The sequence below is a fragment of the Coregonus lavaretus genome (assembly GCF_964263955.1).
Source record: "Coregonus lavaretus genome assembly, chromosome: 11".
In the NCBI taxonomy this organism is placed as follows: Eukaryota; Metazoa; Chordata; class Actinopteri; order Salmoniformes; family Salmonidae; genus Coregonus; species Coregonus lavaretus.
In genome coordinates, this window is record NC_139998.1 from 11,170,904 (window position 1) to 11,191,386 (window position 20,483).

The 20,483-nt window shown below is 42.9% G+C and overlaps 2 protein-coding genes and 1 pseudogene across 3 annotated transcripts in view; 1 reads left to right on the plus strand and 2 right to left on the minus strand.

Annotated features, from left to right (window-relative positions):
• LOC311137711 (suppressor of tumorigenicity 7 protein homolog) overlaps positions 1-2,670 on the plus strand; it is a gene marked incomplete at its 5' end in the record, with an annotated part of 87,877 nt that extends 85,207 nt beyond the window's left edge. The window contains 1 exon segment of the mRNA XM_084172264.1: positions 2,291-2,670. Coding sequence (XP_084028390.1) covers positions 2,291-2,386 — 96 coding nt within the window. The 3' untranslated portion in view covers positions 2,387-2,670.
• Positions 2,671-3,597: 927 nt separating this feature from the next.
• LOC311137712 (protein Wnt-2-like) lies at positions 3,598-13,953 on the minus strand (the record flags this gene model as incomplete). Its single annotated transcript, XM_084172265.1, has 5 exons — positions 3,598-3,803; positions 7,850-8,114; positions 8,401-8,678; positions 13,130-13,350; positions 13,871-13,953. The coding sequence occupies 5 exons, from the start codon at positions 13,951-13,953 to the stop codon at positions 3,598-3,600; spliced, it is 1,053 nt and encodes a 350-aa protein (XP_084028391.1).
• Positions 13,954-14,881: 928 nt separating this feature from the next.
• The window catches only part of LOC311137017 (ankyrin repeat, SAM and basic leucine zipper domain-containing protein 1-like), a 72,368-nt pseudogene continuing 66,766 nt past the window's right edge, over positions 14,882-20,483 (minus strand). The window contains exons 12-13 of the transcript in view: positions 15,497-15,699; positions 14,882-14,888 (exon numbers count right to left, since the gene is read on the minus strand). The product of the transcript in view is annotated as an ankyrin repeat, SAM and basic leucine zipper domain-containing protein 1-like (transcript). The remainder of the gene's footprint in view (positions 14,889-15,496; positions 15,700-20,483) is intronic.

Below are 20,483 nucleotides of genomic sequence, written 5' to 3' on the forward strand. Positions count from 1 at the left end.
GTACTGTCTGTGATGCCACTCCCCTGGAATGTGTGTGAGCTCATGTCTCTGCTCCGTGCTCCTGGGGTGACACAATCAGCAGCTACTATCTCCTCTGCAGGGGCTTGCTCTGGCTCCACACTGGTTGGGTGCTGCCTGCGAAGAGCTGATGGCACACACACATTTTAAATACTTTATTTAAATCCACAAATCACATTACAGTCGAGAAGGATTCAAACATTTCAAAGGTCATGGTTATCTGGACAATTCTGGATATAGAAAGCACCTTCTCCATACAGCTATGCTGTCCATGATCGCTGACACAAAGCAGTACCTTGCTAGCTGCTTTGCCTTTGTCCTATGCAGGCCTGCAATCTGAAGGCCACGTACTGTCAGCCTATGTACTTGGCCGAAACTCCCAAATATAACTCCCAAATATCAGCACCACAAGTGATAACCAAGGCAGTTCAGGCGTGACATAAGGGGCTGGTATTTCAGCAACTTGGCAGCAAAGGTATGCTCCATGTAGGAGTCAAAAGAGCAACCCACTTCCAAAATGAGCACCTCCCTCCGGCCTCCCCCCACAACAACAATATCTGCCATATTTGGTATACAAGAAAGCACATCATCATCAGCATCAAACCAGCCTCCTCTGACAAGAGAATGTTTGTGCATATGCACTGATGGTGGTACTGTCTGTCTCACCTCACTAGCTAGAAGATCAACAAGGCGGTCATGTCTAGCTATGTACAGGTAGGTCCTTGTATGAACGGCAACCATTAACATGTGCAACAGACTCCATTACATTTGACTCATGTGAGATATAAGTGGATCATGGTTTGCAGGGTACCAGAGTGCTAGATTGTATTTTGTTGGTAGAACCTGCAGCCTCGTCTTAACGATAAAGGTGAGAATGTCTTCGCCAATAGCAGCATTCTGGTATACAGAATGAGAGAAAGAATGGTCAGACGTGTACACACACACAAACGCTCTCTGCCCCACTTCCAATACTTTGAAAATGCACTCTTCTAAGACAAACTAATCAGCACCTGGTTTACACGCTAGGGTTCAAATAGATGAACCTTCTTCCTTCCTCGCTTCCTTAAAGTAACTGTCCAGTGTTTCCAGATTTCTATGAAATAGGACCTTCAGTTAATTACAATATGAGTGAAATAGTTTTCCTTCCAAAACATTCTAATTAAGTATGTTAAAAAGCAGCTTTTCTGTGTTGGAATGGTGTTGGCGTACCCCAACAACAGACTGGTGTGGGCGGATACAGGTCATAAAAAATAACAATGCGAGTAGGCCGGTGATTGGCCAGCTCATTCTCCTCTGAGGAAATAGCACGTTTTTTAAACTGTCTGTTTTGAGATACAAGTTTGAGGTGGGGTCCTCCAATTTATGCTTTGGCCATAAATACGAGTATATGATGAGTCAACAACAATATTTGGGTATGAGTTAACAGAATATGAACTTTGAAGTGAGAATTTCACTGGACAGTTACTTTACAGTAATCACTGATCTAATATGATTGAATGGATGAAACACGACTTGTCTTTCACCTATCAAATCATGTCAGATCAGTGGCTTCTCCCAAGGAAAGATGGAAGGAAGTAAGGGTGCATCTTCAAAGGATTGGAACAGGGCCTCTCTCCCTCTTAGCGTGTAAACGAGGTGCTCGTTTCACCTCTCTCTTTCCTTGATGGCCTTTTTATCTGCCATCTGACAAAGCTGAGCCTCCATGACCCGGAATCCCTCTGAGGGAGCCCCTATCTCCCACACTGCATGTTGCCAAAACACATTAGAGAGGAGCGAGGGATGAGAGAGGGGGGTGAACAGAGAGAGGGAAAGAACATATCTGAGAGAGAGAGAGAAGGGGGAGTGGAATGAGGGGCTGACAGAGAGAGTCCACCACCACTCTCAGGGGTTAGAGCACAGTCAGTAGTCTGTCAGCAGTCAACATACCTGGGAGACAAGTTATGGTTCTGCCCCATAGAGCACAGTACCTCAACTGGCATGCTATGGTGCTCCTATCATAGTCTTCTAGCATTTCAGGTCATCGACAACGCACAGTACCTACCTTGAAATGTGCAGAGCTTCAGTTGACGCTGAAAAGAGTAGAGATGGCTACATTCTCAACTAGCATGTTATGGTGCTCCTACCATGGGCCTCTAGCTAGCATCTGAGTAGCATACAGTACCTTGAAATGTTCAGAAAGAGATCTGGTTCACCTTGGTTCCAGTAGGAATTGGCGTAGTGTGTGTGAGGTCATGTGTTCTAACATCTTCTCTCTCGCTGTCTGTCTCTGTAGTTTCTTAGCACCCTGTTTGCTCCTCTGAACTTCATCATGGAGAAAGTGGAGAGCATCCTGCCATCCAGTCTGTGGCACCAGCTCACACGCATCTAACAGTGACCAGCCCCGACCGGACTAGACTGAACCGGACTGACTGACACATTCTTTGTGCCAATATCATGGATTAGACGGACAGTGAGGATGGATTGGAAGAGAAGAGAAGAGAAAAAAGATTAAAGGGAAACATGGAATTCTGAATTGCTTTTGACTTTATTTGATATGTTTTCATTTTGTCTTCAAATCTCATGTAAAACCGTTTTTTTGTTGTACAAAAAAAGGTGATCAATTATCATCATTAAAAAAGTGGAAAAATACATAAAATAAAGGACTTTTTGTGTATTGCAATGTCTACCCTGCCATTTTGATTGTCAAGCATATCAAAATTGTAATAGATATTGGATCATAGCTGGAGGTTAGGTAACTAAACCGTGTTTTGTAACTGGCTGGTTGAGGAAAGGGTGTGTGGTCAGATCTGTTATCAATTTCAAACAGTTTCCATAAACTATATAGACATTGCAACAAAGCCGATGGGGCAAAACAGACTGGGTTGGCTTAGATAGTTGACATGTCCCCAATGTTTATTGAAAACAAATACATTTGCACAATGAGCACTTGTCTCTCAAATACATCGTTACAGTTGTTGGTTAGCTAGCTAGCGAAATTTAGCAATATTAGCATTGACATGAAATCAGTTGAAACACCTCAAAACAAGACATGGTATCAAGAATAACATGAAACGAGCCACTTACAATTCCCCACATGGCAGTTTCTTGTCATTCTTGCTAGCAATCTGGCCATCCAGAATCACAGCAACACGCTGACTTATGCCCCATGAAAGCGCACATAGTTTTCGTGACGTTGTCAGCTAACCCATCTATACTGTTTTCTTTTAAATTACATAGTTTGTATTTACATAAAAAAAATGTATCCATTTCAGATAAAGGTTATTTTGTACTCTAAAAATAGTAAATAAATATAATGGAATGTGAGGGAAGAACAAAATTAGATTTGCGTAACTTTGGACTGTAAAAGGGCCTTATTGGTGGAGTAGCCTACAGGGGGCGTCAAACCGGGATGCTTCTTAGTCAGGTGCAAGTCAGACTGACTCTGGTGAAACATCCGAAATGCATTCTATTCCCTATTTAGTGCACTACTTTTGACCAGGACCCGCATAGGGCTCTGGTCAAAAGTAGTGCCCTATATAGGGAATAGGCTGCCATTTCAGACAGACTCTGCGCAAGCGGTTGGATGGTGGTTCACTATGGTCACGTCTGGGCCTTGCAGGTGTGCACATCCACCTCTAGGATGCAGTCCCGGCAGTGTACAGCGCAGCACCAGTGGAACTTGCACTCACACTTGGTGGTGCGGCTGATGTGCGACGTGTCATAGCCCCGGCCGCAGCACATCACCTCGCAGCTGTCCACGCCGCGAGACGTCCTGTTGCATACCCGCCCGCCTGTCCCCACCGAACCTGAAGAGGAAGAGAGAAATTAAGAGACACATATATTCTGTCTGTATATTGAGTCAGTAATTCCTAAAGCTTTATTACCTTGTGACCCACATACAAGCCTTTTCAAATGTGCTTACATCTCGCCAAATAGACTTAATCAAAATCCTACCAACCTAGCTGCAAGCCAGAGTTTAGCCGTAATAAAGTGATTGTTGGCAAACAGCGGTCTAAGCCCCAGTACCCTACAGGTATTGACATCATTCCAATAGAATACAGAGTACTCAATCTAAACTGAGACACAGACTGTGAGTGAGGGAGAAAGCAAGGGATGGGATGGGGGGGGAGAGGGAAGGATAAGAGGATGAACGGAGAGAGGACGGCAGAGGAGAGATGAGAGATTGATGATAGAAGCCATCAGCTGGGGCTCAGGGTCTTCATCAGGTGTTCATTTTACAGGTGCCTTCATTCTGTCTATCTACTGCTGGGATACACCCTGGCTGGCGCGCGCACACACACATTCTCACTGGCGCAAACTTACCCTGTCGGCTGTCATACACATACACACACATCCTGTCTCACTGACACACACGCTTGCACCTATCATCTCAGAATGAGGACACTGCAAGGGTGTCTGGCAGGCTTAATGGACTCACTCCCAGACATCAGCCAATAATACAGTTACACGATGAACTGCTAAATAAATAGTCAATATTAATCTTGAGGCCTCAACTCAAACCTCAATGGGATGAATCTCAATAGTCTAAAGTAGCTTCCTTTCCTTATCTCCTTCCTCTGCATTATGGTGAAACCCCTGGACAGGTGAAGGTAAATGTCCTGACTTAAAGGGGCTAGCTAGTGGTCGATATGGAATTGGGAACAGATCATGTCTGTTCTAGGCAGCCTATTTCTATGCCCCTCTGCTCTCTTTCTCCCTCCCTCTCTGTCCGTTTGACCATCTGTTCCTCTACTGAGGAGGAGGAGGGAGGGAGGGAGGGATAGAAAGAGGGAGAGCAGCCAGGTAATGTCTGGGCACGGCGAGACTCCACCCTCTCCTGACAACGCGTCCGCCCCTCCATCAGTCCTGGTATGCTGCACTGCTAGGGGTGACGTCACAAACAGACTCCTCCCCTCTTCTCTCTCGCTCTCTCTCTTCTCTTCTCTCTCTTCCTCCTCTCCTGCTCTTGCTCCCTCTCTCTCTCTTCTCTCCTGGCGTCTGCTTATTGAATTAAGATGAGGGGGCGCCGAGAGATGAGTTTAGCACCTGAGTCTCCATGCAGCCGAGGGAAATTGATTTCACACTTCGGAGAGGCACAAGGGGGTGCAGTCTCCACTGTGTGTGTGTGTGTGTGTGTATCCGTCTGTTTGTGTGTGTGTGTATTGTCCCAGATGACTGGAGCTAATGTCTGTGGAGAGAGGTTCTCACAAGAGGGGCCCTGATCAGTGAACTCACCATGCTAACATGTACATTGCCCATAAAGGGCCTTCATGCACTGGAACTGTACTGTACAAAACAGGACAAAACACACACACTTCAAAACAGAACTGTACATCACACAGTCATCAAAACAGCGAAGGTAGCCTACTGTAAGATGGAGTGCGTCTCAATAGTCTAAACCAGCTTCCTTTCCTTTTATCCTTTCCTTCACTCGCACTGACGTGAAAGACCTGTTCACCGGATTACCTTCACCTATCCTGTGACTTTAGGTCAGCGTAATGAAGGAGAGGAGACAAAGAGAGGAAGCAACTTCAGAAAGGCCCCCCAGCTCTACATTAGGGGTGGTTAGCTTTAATGGGCAAGCGTGCAGAGGTGTAGGTGCCATTGGTGTGCCCGTGTGTGTGCGTGCTCCAGAGGTGGTAATTTATAGCGGTGTGCGGCAGGTCAGGTTTCAGCCCAAAGAAGTGTGTAATGGCCCTTAAACTGTTCGACACCCGATCACCTTGGATCACCTACTGCCTGACAGGCACCCAGGTCTTCCGGATCACACACACTTTTCTTCCTCTCTCTCTCTCTCTCTCTCGCTCTCTCACACACACACACTTTTCTCCCTTTCTCTCTCTGTCAAACACACACTTTATTTTTTTGCCATCTCTCACACACCCACACACTTTTCTTCTCTCTCTCTCACGCACGTACACAAACACATTCTCTCTCTTTTGCACTCACTCACACACGCACTCTACATCTGGTGTTATTCAGTGCAGCTTGAAGAATAATCCTAAAGTACAAGAGACTGAGCGGTTACCCTCTGAAGATATTATGGACAAGTAGTATGGTGGACTGCTCTACAGACAGTCATGTCAGATGTCAAATAGATAGACAGCATACATATTCTAGTCAGTCTCTTTGCTTGCTTGTCTGTCTGTCCAATGTCAGTGTATACAGTGGGGGAAAAAAGTATTTAGTCAGCCACCAATTGTGCAAGTTCTCCCACTTAAAAATATGAGAGAGGCCTGTAATTTTCATCATAGGTACACGTCAACTATGACAGACAATGAGGGGAAAAAATCCAGAAAATCACATTGTAGGATTTGTTATGAATTTATTTGCAAATTATGGTGGAAAATAAGTATTTGGTCAATAACAAAAGTTTCTCAATACTTTGTTATATACCCTTTGTTGGCAATGACACAGGTCAAATGTTTTCTGTAAGTCTTCACAAGGTTTTCACACACTGTTGCTGGTATTTTGGCCCATTCCTCCATGCAGATCTCCTCTAGAGCAGTGATGTTTTGGGGCTGTCGCTGGGCAACACGGACTTTCAACTCCCTCCAAAGATTGTCTATGGGGTTGAGATCTGGAGACTGGCTAGGCCACTCCAGGACCTTGAAATGCTTCTTACGAAGCCACTCCTTCGTTGCCCGGGCGGTGTGTTTGGGATCATTGTCATGCTGAAAGACCCAGCCACGTTTCATCTTCAATGTCCTTGCTGATGGAAGGAGGTTTTCACTCAAAATCTGACGATACATGGCCCCATTCATTCTTTCCTTTACACGGATCAGTCGTCCTGGTCCCTTTGCAGAAAAACAGCCCCAAAGCATGATGTTTCCACCCCCATGCTTCACAGTAGGTATGGTGTTCTTTGGATCCAACTCAGCATTCTTTGTCCTCCAAACACGACGAGTTGAGTTTTTACCAAAAAGTTATATTTTGGTTTCATCTGACCATATGACATTCTCCCAATCCTCTTCTGGATCATCCAAATGCACTCTAGCAAACTTCAGACGGGCCTGGACATGTACTGGCTTAAGCAGGGGGACACGTCTGGCACTGCAGGATTTGAGTCCCTGGCGGTGTAGTGTGTTACTGATGGTAGGCTTTGTTACTTTGGTCCCAGCTCTCTGCAGGTCATTCACTAGGTCCCCCCGTGTGGTTCTGGGATTCTTGCTCACCGTTCTTGTGATCATTTTGACCCCACGGGGTGAGATCTTGCGTGGAGCCCCAGATCGAGGGAGATTATCAGTGGTCTTGTATGTCTTCCATTTCCTAATAATTGCTCCCACAGTTGATTTCTTCAAACCAAGCTGCTTACCTATTGCAGATTCAGTCCTCCCAGCCTGGTGCAGATCTACAATTTTGTTTCTGGTGTCCTTTGACAGCTCTTTGGTCTTGGCCATAGTGGAGTTTGGAGTGTGACTGTTTGAGGTTGTGGACAGGTGTCTTTTATACTGATAACAAGTTCAAACAGGTGCCATTAATACAGGTAACGAGTGGAGAACAGAGGAGCCTCTTAAAGAAGAAGTTACAGGTCTGTGAGAGCCAGAAATCTTGCATGTTTGTAGGTGACCAAATACTTATTTTCCACCATAATTTGCAAATAAATTCATAAAAAATCCTACAATGTGATTTTCTGGAGAGAAAAAATCTCAATTTGTCTGTCATAGTTGACGTGTACCTATGATGAAAATTACAGGCCTCTCTCATCTTTTTAAGTGGGAGAACTTGCACAATTGGTGGCTGACTAAATACTTTTTTCCCCCACTGTATAACTGCTTTGAACATTGAGAACTGTGGAGTAAATCTGAACGTCACAAACTGTGTGCGGTTGACTGGTCCTCACCAGACTCACCGGAATCTTGGTCTCGTATGCAGTAGTCTGGCGAGTCCTCGAAGTAGACCAGGTCGTTCTTGCTGGGCCGTTTGAGGTGTTGCTGTGCGGTGGTGAAGCCCGTGCCATACTGGTTCATGACCACCTGCACTGCCCCGTTGTAGCGGCGCCGCAGGTGGTCGCCCGTGCGGCGGAAGTCGGCCAGGGCCAGCCAGCAGGTCCGGACACTGCAGGAGCCGCTCACGCCGTGACACTTACACTCCAGAGACATAAACCGCTTCACCGCCTGGGAGATGAGGAGGGAGAAGATGCAAGTCAGGGGGCTAGGTGTGTGTCAGGTTTGTGGAAGAGTGGTGGTAGGACGTTAGGGTGTGTGTGTATGTGTGTGTAAGGGAACTGCACTGGGCAACCGTCTATATACTTCCTCTAGATCAGTGTTTGACTACTTGATTCAGGTGTGAATAGTTCAGGGCAATAAAAAATATGTAAAACGTCTGGTGATTCCTCTCAACACTGATCTAGATCCAGTTGGTTGTGGTCCATCCCTCAATGTGTATGAACTTTGAACCCACCTTCCTTCCGGCGCGGTTGTTGTGAAGGTTCATCAGAGCCCTGGCATCTCTCTCCTTCCGCTCTTTGGCGTCTACAAAGGCCTGGCTGAACCTCATGGCGTGCTCCACGTGGTCGCTGCAGCCGCCCCAGGCGAACGCCCCCTTGGCGTCCCGGGACGAGCCCTTCTTGGTGGGGTCGCAGGAGCACGACTGCAGCTCTCCCTGGCTGCAGGCTCGGGTCAGGGTGTGGACCACCCCGGCCGAGGAGATGGCGTACACAAAGGCTGCTTCACGACTGCCTGGAAGAGAGGGAGAGAAGGGTACTGGATGAGCATTAGTGGTGTGACAGGATGGACGGGGACACACAAACACAGGTAACAGTATACACGAGTGGTATGTTTTACTGCCTGGGGAATAGGGGGAGGCTAAGCACACACTACACACACACTACACACACGCTTGAAACAGCATACACACCAGATGGTATAAATTACATGGACACAAGTATTAGGCATACCCACGGGCCAAGGCTCAAATGCACAAAAGCACACATTTGCTCATTGTACACACTTAGAAGTTACACAAATATGCAGATATAAATTGTATACATCTAGTAATCCCATAAAGATGCATAGAAAATCTACAGTAATCGTGCAGTACGGAAAAGTTATGTATTTCCATAATCTCACTAGGGGTGTCACAGTTCAAATAGGATCTTCATTGGAGCTTCAACACAAAACACAAAGAGCTATTGGTTACTGCTGCTGTTGCTGTACCTGCATGAATACTATCTGTTGCTGCTTTCGTTTCAAGTCTTTTATTTCATGCATGGCAGTGTTTTGCTTCATCTAACTCTGAGATGGATAAACAGGTAACATTTCCCAGCAATGTTCTGTGATAAAGGACCCGTATGACCTGACTGCTCTTGTAACTGATGAGAGATCTGTGGGATCAAAGGCCATAAATGACAAGAAGGGTGTGTGTGCGTGCGAGTGTGTGCGTGTGGGTGTCCAGTCAGGAAACATCCAACTTCTGCTCTTCTGTGGGTGAGTGTCTTTAACACGGTTAATAGGGATGATAAACCAACCAAACGATGGGAACATGAAACCAAAAAGAAAACCCAGTAATTGTTTTAAATTAGCGTTCAGACATTGACAATAAGTAGCTCTCACGGTGCCACAGCGATAATGCCGCCAATCAGAGCAGCTTCCTAATGTCGTGTGACACAACCAGAGCCGCGCCTGGGAGGTCCGAATACCACAGGGCCAATTAAATAACCAGATTACATGGACCTCTCAGGGCCGGTTGCCCTGACACATATTAAGCCTTGTCCTGAACTAAAAAATACTTTCAATGATAAATCTCCATTGAGCATGCTTCTTAGTCCAGGGCTAGTCTTAATGTACAGTGGGGAAAAAAAGTATTTAGTCAGCCACCAATTGTGCAAGTTCTCCCACTTAAAAAGATGAGAGAGGCCTGTAATTGTCATCATAGGTACACGTCAACTATGACAGACAAAATGAGAAAAAAAAATCCAGAAAATCACATTGTAGGAGTTTTAATGAATTTATTTGCAAATTATGGTGGAAAATAAGTATTTGGTCAATAACAAAAGTTTCTCAATACTTTGTTATATACCCTTTGCTGGCAATGACACAGGTCAAATGTTTTCTGTAAGTCTTCACAAGGTTTTCACACACTGTTGCTGGTATTTTAGCCCATTCCTCCATGCAGATCTCCTCTAGAGCAGTGATGTTTTGGGGCTGTCGCTGGGCAACACAGACTTGGGCAACACAGACTTTCAACTCCCTCCAAAGATTTTCTATGGGGTTGAGATCTGGAGACTGGCTAGGCCACTCCAGGACCTTGAAATGCTTCTTACGAAGCCACTCCTTCGTTGCCCGGGCGGTGTGTTTGGGATCATTGTCATGCTGAAAGACCCAGCCACATTTCATCTTCAATGCCCTTGCTGATGGAAGGAGGTTTTCACTCAAAATCTCACGATACATGGCCCCATTCATTCTTTCCTTTACACGGATCAGTCGTCCTGGTCCCTTTGCAGAAAAACAGCCCCAAAGCATGATGTTTCCACCCCCATGCTTCACAGTAGGTATGGTGTTCTTTGGATGCAACTCAGCATTCTTTGTCCTCCAAACACGACGAGTTGAGTTTTTACCAAAAAGTTATATTTTGGTTTCATCTGACCATATGACATTCTCCCAATCCTCTTCTGGATCATCCAAATGCACACTAGCAAACTTCAGACGGGCCTGGACATGTACTGGCTTAAGAAGGGGGACACGTCTGGCACTGCAGGATTTGAGTCCCTGGCGGTGTAGTGTGTTACTGATGGTAGGCTTTGTTACTTTGGTCCCAGCTCTCTGCAGGTCATTCACTAGGTCCCCCCGTGTGGTTCTGGGATTTTTGCTCACCGTTCTTGTGATCATTTTGACCCCACGGGGTGAGATCTTGTGTGGAGCCCCAGATCGAGGGAGATTATCAGTGGTCTTGTATGTCTTCCATTTCCTAATAATTGCTCCCACAGTTGATTTCTTCAAACCAAGCTGCTTACCTATTGCAGATTCAGTCTTCCCAGCCTGGTGCAGGTCTACAATTTTGTTTCTGGTGTCCTTTGACAGCTCTTTGGTCTTGGCCATAGTGGAGTTTGGAGTGTGACTGTTTGAGGTTGTGGACAGGTGTCTTTTATACTGATAACAAGTTCAAACAGGTGCCATTAATACAGGTAACGAGTGGAGGACAGAGGAGCCTCTTAAAGAAGAAGTTACAGGTCTGTGAGAGCCAGAAATCTTGCTTGTTTGTAGGTGACCAAATACTTATTTTCCACCATAATTTGCAAATAAATTCATTAAAAATCCTACAATGTGATTTTCTGGAGAGAAAAAATCTCAATTTGTCTGTCATAGTTGACGTGTACCTATGATGAAAATTAAAGGCCTCTCTCATCTTTTTAAGTGGGAGAACTTGCACAATTGGTGGCTGACTAAATACTTTTTTTCCCCACTGTATGTCCGGAAAACTGGCCCTTAAAGTTCCGCCTCAGATTCATTTAGGGCCCATTTAGGAGCAGGAGGACTGGGACATGATGCCCAATAGAATTACCAATTCAATTTATATGACCACCCCAAGGTCTAGAGTGGATCCTCAGATTTATACCAATGAAAAAGAGATTCCAAAGTTAAGAGAAGTAATTAGTAGGACTAATATATCCATAGCTGGTCAGGTGACGAGATGGGAGGTGACACTTTCTTATTCTTGACTCCCCACATTCGTCAGGTGTGGCAGTTTTAAAAGCATGCAGCGCATTGGATCAGATACCGATCAGAGCAGCAGCAAGCACTTGCGTCAACTTGATAAATGTATGACAGTAAAGTGAGACAATGCATGGAATGCAATGCAAGCACGGGGGGGAAACATCTGTCAAGGAAGAACATGTATTTCACACAAATTCTTTCACTTTGATAAACGCTAGAATAACTTTATAGGTTCACCACTGTGAATAATTGGTTGGAGAAAAAGCGCATACCATTTTGCCATTGATCTCGGAGCCTATAGTCTATAGCAGATGTGAATGATAAGATCACCATTTACAAGCCTATCGTACAGACGTGCGTGTCTTGTAAATGAGGATGAGTAGCCTATATCACTTTCCCAGCACACAATATAAACATAACCCAGCATATTTCAGTGGTTTTCAGACTTTTCTTGCCAAGGGACCCCCGCCCAGACAAACCGGCGACCCAAGGATCCCCATCATATGCCATGTCAAAAAGTAATGTCTTGACCCAAGGACCCCCATCATATGCCATGTCAAAAGGTAATGTCTTGTCTTATCATCAGGTGAATGATAATGGAAAGTAGAAGTAATTTTTTTTTTAATTAAAAGATTTGGTAGACAGTTTCATTATTTTGAGCTCCCCACAGTTCACTGGAAGAGGAAGTGTAAACTCTAACACAGCCTATTAGCTAGAAAGGTATCTTGGCTGCCGAGAGGAAATGTGCTGTTGTAAAGCTAATTTTCTGCAATTCTACAGATCTTTCCATTGAGCTTATAGAAAATGTAGCAGATTTGAAGCAAATTTCCAGCAATTCTTCACAGTTTGGCATGGCTAATGCGGTGTTCCTCTACTCAAACATAACAAAATCAATGGGCATGTGCCCTGAATGCCCGGTTTTTGGAAATGTTGATTCTCCCTGTCTTGCTTTTATTTGATTGTTAGTTCTCAAAGATGGTATTATTCAAAAAAATATATATAGTTCAATATTTTTCCTGCATGCTTTCAATTTGCTTTTGGTCGTTTAAGTTGACACTGAAACTATTTCTCCATCCTGAAAATTACAAATGTTTCCCCAGAGTTGGATAAACAGGAACTAGCATGCTAACTGTTCCTATAGACTTACATTTACATTTACATTTACGTCATTTAGCAGACGCTCTTATCCAGAGCGACTTACAAATTGGGACTTCAAGTCATTGTGCTAATGCTGGTTAGCATTGGCTCCTGACACGAGTTTTAAAACCCCTGATCTATTTTACACATGGTAATTTAATAGCTGCTATTATTAGCTGCGCAATTTATCTGTCATAACATGTTCATACCCATATTTCAGTCAGAAAATATATATTTGCTTCATATAAACCTTAGACCTACGTCTGCGCGGGATAAATTAAATATCTTAAATACTTATTTTTAAAGTAGGGCCTATTTTCTCTCTCTCTCTCAATACTTACTACGCAGCAGTAGGCGTCCGAACACATTGTGGTCTCTCGCTATGGTATTGCAGTTCCAGCGGTGGTTCTGAAACTGATGTTGGCACTCTCCGATCCAGCCTTTAAACCCGGCTCCGATCGCCTGCATAATGTTGGGATGCTGGCGGCACAGATGCCGCTGTTTGTTGACCAACCCTGGGATGTTGTCGCACATCACTTGCGACCCAAGGGTACCCATGTACCTGCAAAGAAAGATTAGGTTTTGGCTTGGACCATGCAGATGTAATGCAAATGTAATCTGTTTTAATGTCCATGAGGCAATGATGGGTTATTAAAAAAAGAATGGGAAAAAGTAGGCTTCTACAACACTCGAATAAAGGAATAAAAAAATAATCTGCCCCATAAAATGTGTCCAAATTAAAGAAACATGCATGCATGTCTAACGTTATTGGGGGATATATTATATTATTTTACACACAAACGTATTATCAATTTTTGACAATGATTCAACTAGTTTAATTAAAACAATCGTTTAAACACAGATCATAGCCTATATGTGTCCAAAGTCACATCACATGTAGTCTCACGCAGTCCTTGCCTATTAGCCTACTATAAAGTAAAGACTTCATTGTGTAGGCTATACTTATTTTTCCTATAGCCTATAATCACTGCATAATATTTAATATATTTTCTATTAACTTTACACTATTAACTTTATGCATTAGTGGTTGGTGCTATGTTCACATTTTTGAGTCTACTCACCACCAAGATCCGTCGACCCTTGACGTTAGCCAGCAGATTGCTACAGATAAATAAAAACATATTCCACTTGGCAATAAGTTCATATTACTAAGTTGTATCGGTGTGCACATTCAGGCACTTGTACTAAGCATTTCCATGAGTAGACAAGAACACAGGCGCGCGTCAGACTGGAGTCTTGACAGCTTCTCGATTGCACAAATCAAAGTTCTGCTTTGTCTTGAATTAAAAATCGATAATCATAAGAGGTTTACCGCCCGGACGGATCTTCGTACATAAAAACCATAACGGTTATATGACAACGATAATGGTAAAGAAGCGCAATAGATGTTGGAAGCGCATGAGATATTGGGTCTATCTAAAGTTAACAGATATTTACAGTGTAAAGATAGGCAGATGATCGTTTGCTATCAGGTTTAAATTGCTTACACAAGGGGTGGGCGCAGTACTGTCTCAGGAATGAGGTGAAGAAATTAGATTTCTTTAAGTATATGTTCAGGCTAGCTTGATACCAGACACAAGCTTGGCCGATTTCCAAGCGGCAAGGTGTAGAATGTGGCACAAAGTGATGTGTTAAACCCTGAGCGTTTTAACAAAAACAATCAAATTGACGTGTTTGGGAGGAACTGGTGCGCTGCAAACGTGCTTAGTTATGCTTATGCCTATAATACCCAGGTGCCAAATATTCCAGAAACGCACAGCCATGACGCCATATTATGCACACAGATTAAGTATTAGACGTGGAGATGGGGCAAGGAATAATATTATTTGAAGAAGCTAAATGCAGATTTCTCAAAGGCCGCCCAAAACTGTGTGTGTGCATTTACAATTAGATTATCAAAGTCTTTTGAACTCGTTTCTCGATCTGTACGATTGTCACATTGTATTTTCTTTATCTTTGATCTCCGCTTTATGAAAGCGATTTAATGTTCCCAATCCCGTCTCTTCTTTGTATTGGGAGGTCTGGTGGTCGGTCTCCTGTCTGGATGAGATTAATGCTGAAATTGGATTCTCTCATGATCTTCGTGGAAGAAACGAACAAGACGCAGGAAAATTCATAAAAACCAACATGCCACCAGTAGAAAAACGTTATAATGCTTGGAGTATAAACTATTTGGAGAGACAAAAGATTAACATAGTATTCTTTCAATTACATTTATCAGCCCTTGAAATAATATAAAAAACCTGTTAGAAGTTGTAAACAAAATTAAAATTGAAAATGTCTACTAACTGTATCTTCAAGAAGAAATACGATATTTCCATAAGACAAACAATATTTACTTTATATCCGAACAAATTCAAATAGTTTTAGTCATATAGTCAACTTAAAGTATTGAATCTTTAACAATATGTAGGGCATGGATTTCACTGACAGTGTCCTGACTTGTGCAGCAATTTAATGCAGTAAAATGCTGGATAAAGAAAGGGTTTTTATTTTCAAAAGCCCACAAAGGATTAAGAACAAAATACATAAAAACAATTAAGAACCAAGTATACAAAATAAAAGGAACCTCAATCAAAAACTAAAACGTTTCTTGAAAGGTCTGCATTTGAGATATTCTTATTTGGTATAATTCCTCAAACAGAAATGTCAATTAGCTAAGACAATTAAGCAAATTGATTGATAACCTTTGACCTATGACATCATTTATCCAAAGTAATAGTGATTGGATATTATGGGCAGGGGTGGTGTCTAGGTAAACCTTGACACTCTTGGCTCTGGACAGGGCAAACAGCAGGCCTGCGCCGAGCATGCTCAGTGAGAGCATTTTCAGAACCCGTCTCCTCTAGTCGCCGTGGGAACCAGGGCACGATTCTCCGGCCGGGTCCATCTTAGGAGGAGCGGAGTGCATGGAGCTGGAGTGGAGCGGAGCGTGAGTAATTTGGCTGAACCGTGGGCTTTCTCTCCCGCTCCAATTTCGCTCCGGTACCGCTCAGCCACAAGCTCTGGCCATGCTCTGCCCAGCACTGTTCTTTTTAATTAGGCCTATTCTGTTGTATACCCAACCACTAATGCGCAGAGATGTTGATATGAGTCGACCAAGAAATAGGTTACACAGCCTGTGAAATTGATGGCAAGACAACCAATGAGCCCACGCAGCAGCATCAGAGATGTTTTGTTTTCTATATAGACTATTATTGAAAAAAGAGGAGTCTAAGTTTGTAACAGTGCTAAAGTTTTCTATCAACTGTCAAATGTAAGAGCAACAGAGCCAGTTACAACTGAAATATCTGATCATCAATAGATTAGAGAAAAAGTGACCACACAGCCCATCACCTAGGTAGGTCCTTATTTAATAGCCTACAACATGTTGTTGTTCAAAACCAAATGGTACATAGTCACAAAAGTATGTGTTTGTTAAATTATCTTTTTAAACAAAAAATGAATGGAGCTAATTTGGAGCAGCAGTTTATTTTCCTGTGAGTGCTAAGCAATTTTTAGCGGAGTGGGGGAAAGGGCATTGAGCGCCAGAGCAGTGCGCAAAGACCACTTCGTGAGCGATGAGTGGGATTTCCAACAGCTCAACTCCGCTCACATGCTCTGACACACACACCACTTCAAGTGGACATAATTACCTAATGCCGGGTCTGACTCTGACCTAATCCTGACCTGACCAGACCCGTTTATCGTGCATCCCAAATTGCACCCTATTCCCTACATAGTGCACTACTTGGACTTTGCTGTGAGTACACTACAGCTGTGAGTCTTTCTAGGTAAGACTCTAAGAACTTTCTACACGTGGATTGTGAAAGATTTGCCCATTATTCTTTTCAAAATTCTTCAAGCTCTCTCAAATTGGTTGTTGATCATGGCTAGACAACCATTTTCAGGTCTTTCCATAGATTTTTAAGTAGATTTAATTCAAAACTGTAACTCGGCCACTCAGGAACATTCACTGTCTTCTTGGTAAGCAACTCCAGTGTAGATTTGGCCTTGTGTTTTAGGTTATTGTCCTGCTGAAAGGTGAATTCATCTTCCAGTGTCTGGTGGAAAGCAGACTGAGCCAGGTTTTCCTCTAGGATTTTGCCTGTGCTTAGCTCCATTCCGTTGCTTTTTTAACTGGAAAAACTCCCCAGTCCTTAACGATTACAATCATACCAATAACATGATGCAGCAACCACTACAGTATGCTTGAAAATATGAAGAGTCGTACTCAGTAATGTGTTGAATTGGATTTTCCCCAAACAAAACAATTTGTATTCAGGACAAAAAGTGAATTGCTTTGCCACATTTTTTTTGCAGTATTACTTTAGTGCCTTGTTGCAAACAGGATGCATGTTTTGGAATATTTGTATTTTGTACAGGCTTCCTTCTTTCACTTGGTCAATCAGGCTAGTATTGTAGAGTAACTACAATGTTGTTGATTCATCCTCAGTTTTCTCCTATCACAGCCATTAAACTCTGTAACTATTTTAATGTCACCATTGGCCTCACGGTGAAATCCCTGAGCGGTTTCCTTCCTCTCCGGCAACTGGGTTAGGTAGGACGCCTGTATCTTTGTAGTGACTGGGTGTATTGATACATCATCCAAAGTGTAATGAATAACTTCACCATGCTCAAAGGGATATTCAATGTCTGCTTCTTTTTTTGTTTTACCAATCTACCAATAGGTGCCCTTTGCGAGGCATTGGAAAACCTCCCTGGTCTTTGTAGTTGAATCTGTGTTTGAAATTCACTGCTCGACTGAGGAACCTTACAGATAATTGTATGTGTGGGGTACAGAGATTAGGTAATCATTCAAAAATCATGTTAAACACAATTAATGCACACAGAGTGAGTCCATGCAACTTATTATGTGACTTAAGCAAATGTTTACTCCTGAACTTATTTAGCCTTGCCACAACAAAGGGGTTGAATACCTATCGACTCAAGACATTCCAGCTTTTCATTTTTAATTAATTTGCAAAAAATTGAAAAACATAATTCCACTTTGACATTATGGAGTGTATTGTGTGTAGGCCAGTGACAAAACAATCTAAGTGTGATCAATTTTAAATTCAGGCTGTAACACAACAGCTTCTATGATTATGGTGTGTTACAGCCTGAATTAAAAATTGATCATACTTAGATGTTTTGTTGTGTTACAGCCTGAATGTGAAAAAGTAAAGGGGTGTGAATACTTTCTGAAGGCACTGTATAGGGAATAGGGTGCCATTTGGGATGCAAGCCTTAGTTTTCTGCCAGTTCACCTCAATCACAGGCCTGAGATATTTCAGCCTGAGTGGGTGGGAATTGGCTCAATGACTGCTGGGTGATTGGCTGAATAAAGTGGAAAGAAAGCTAGTTACTACCTGTGGAGATGGCATGCCTGCATAATGTATCAGGGATCACAACTCAAGAGCTAACAGGCCTGCCCGCTCACTGCTCAGCCACCTGAGTCACTCGGGTACAAAGAATGCCCCATCTCACTCACTCTCTCACGGCCAACCACAACCTACGTATGTTGTAGCACTGTAGTAGCCCTACTTGTTGAGTGTATAATATTAATATGATCATAGAAGCTACTACTTTGAGGGAAAATGTACTTACTATGACTGTGATACGTGGTTGTCTCCCCTAGCTATCTTAAAATGAATGCACAAATTGTAAGTCGCTCTGGATAAGATTGTCTGCTAAATGACTCAAATGTAAAAAATGAGAATACATATGTGGCATGTACAGTACAGTAGGTGGAGGGTGTAGCCTATGTAATTGTGCTTTCTATCTTTCTATTAATGCCTTCAAACTGGACTCTAAGAGCATTCATAAAGCTGAATTGTATTGTATTATAGTACAGATATAGCACAATTCCCATAGGCGCCTGAGCAATGGAGCAAACGGTGCAGCTGCACCCCCACTTAAAAAATAGGGGTGTGAATGTATGTTTTTGCACCCCCATTTTTTCCCAGAAAATTATTATGATCCATTGGGTCATTTGTCATTTTCAATGATTAGTAATGTTTTAAGCTAGTATTAAAATAGATATGTCCATTTTATATATGATATAATAACTAACAGATTGCATTTTGCACACCCTCCCCCCGTTGCCTCAAGACGAATGGTTTTGACCACTCGAAAGTGTTTGTCCAGTATGAAGGAAGTTGGAGGTAGTTTCGCGAGCCAATGCTAACTATCATTAGCGCAGTGACTGGAAGTCTATAGGCCCATAGCCCATAGCTAGTTAGCAATTGTGCTAGCGCTAGTGAGCAACTTCCTTCAAACTGCACCCAGAGACATGAAAATGGTATCCATGAGTTCATCTGACTCTAGGGAAGTAGATAAAGGCCCTCATTGCCAAAATCCCAAAGTCTCACTTTAATGTGCAATTTAACAATGCTTTTTGTTAACCTATCAAGTACAACATTCTAATTCAAATCCTTATTGGGTAAAACAATGTTATTCCTCCCATTTCATTTCTTCTGGCCACAGCAGCAGGTAGCCTAGCAGTTAAGAGCATTGGGCCAGTAACTGAAAGGTCGCTGGTTCGAATCCTCCACCTGACTAGGTGAAAAATCTGTTGACGTGCCCTTGATCAAAGCACTTAACCCTGATTGCTCCGGTAAGTCGCTCTGGCTAAGTGTCTAATAAAATGACTAAAATATAGGAGCAGGATATTTGTGAGAGTCACAGTTGGTAGGGTTTCAGACCTGTCAATTAATTATTGGGGGTGGGATTTTCAGGGAAGGGAGTAGATTAGTAATCTAGTCATTTATTTATAAATGCATTGTGGTAAAACCAAAGAAAAATAGTTGTGTTCTGTTCATAAATATGGATTCCCCTGTTAAGAAACAGTGTTAAATTAATAATTGTTTATATATATATATATATATATATATATATATATAAAAAAAATGTGAGTCCCCCCAAGCTTTTGCACCTCCACTTTCAGACAGGCGGCTATGATTGTTGCACTCCCAAAGCATTGTCCCATCCCAAAGGCTTTTGGGAATCAGTCAGGCCCTACAACAGGGGTGTCAAACATACGGCCCAATCGGGTCGGTGAGGGGGTCCAATCCGGTCTTCGGGTGGCTTGAGTAAAAACAAAAAACAACAACAAAATATTTTTTTTGGGGGGGAGGGGGACAAACACAATATACTTTAAAATGACTAAAACCAAATCGAAACTGTGTAGAAATGATAATGGACCAACATTCATACAGTTTTTTGACGGTGTCCAGCTCGCAAATAATCACTGAAATAAAAGCTAGACAGTCAGGGAGCATTGAAAATTCCCAAAATTGAATTTTGATGGCAAGGAAATATAACACATTTTCAGTACAGCCCTCTGGACTTCGTTGAAGCGGCCCTGGGGGGTAAATCAGTTTGACAACACTGCCCTACAATAACCTTTCATCTGGACAGCAGATGGCAGCAATGAGCAAAGTGTTTTGTCCTGAAACAACTCTTCTTCACACACTGTTGTGTCCTTTCATTCTGTCCATCATTTTTCATTTATTAGGAGTCAGATTAGAACACTTATTGTTCTGGGTGAGATTATCTTTTAAAGTAAGCAAATGAGAGTTTGAATGAGAGGACCATTCTGCACATTATGCCACCTGCTGCACCTGACAAATACAGTGCATTCGGAAAGTATTCAGACCCATTGACTTTTTCCACATTTTGTTATGTCAGAGC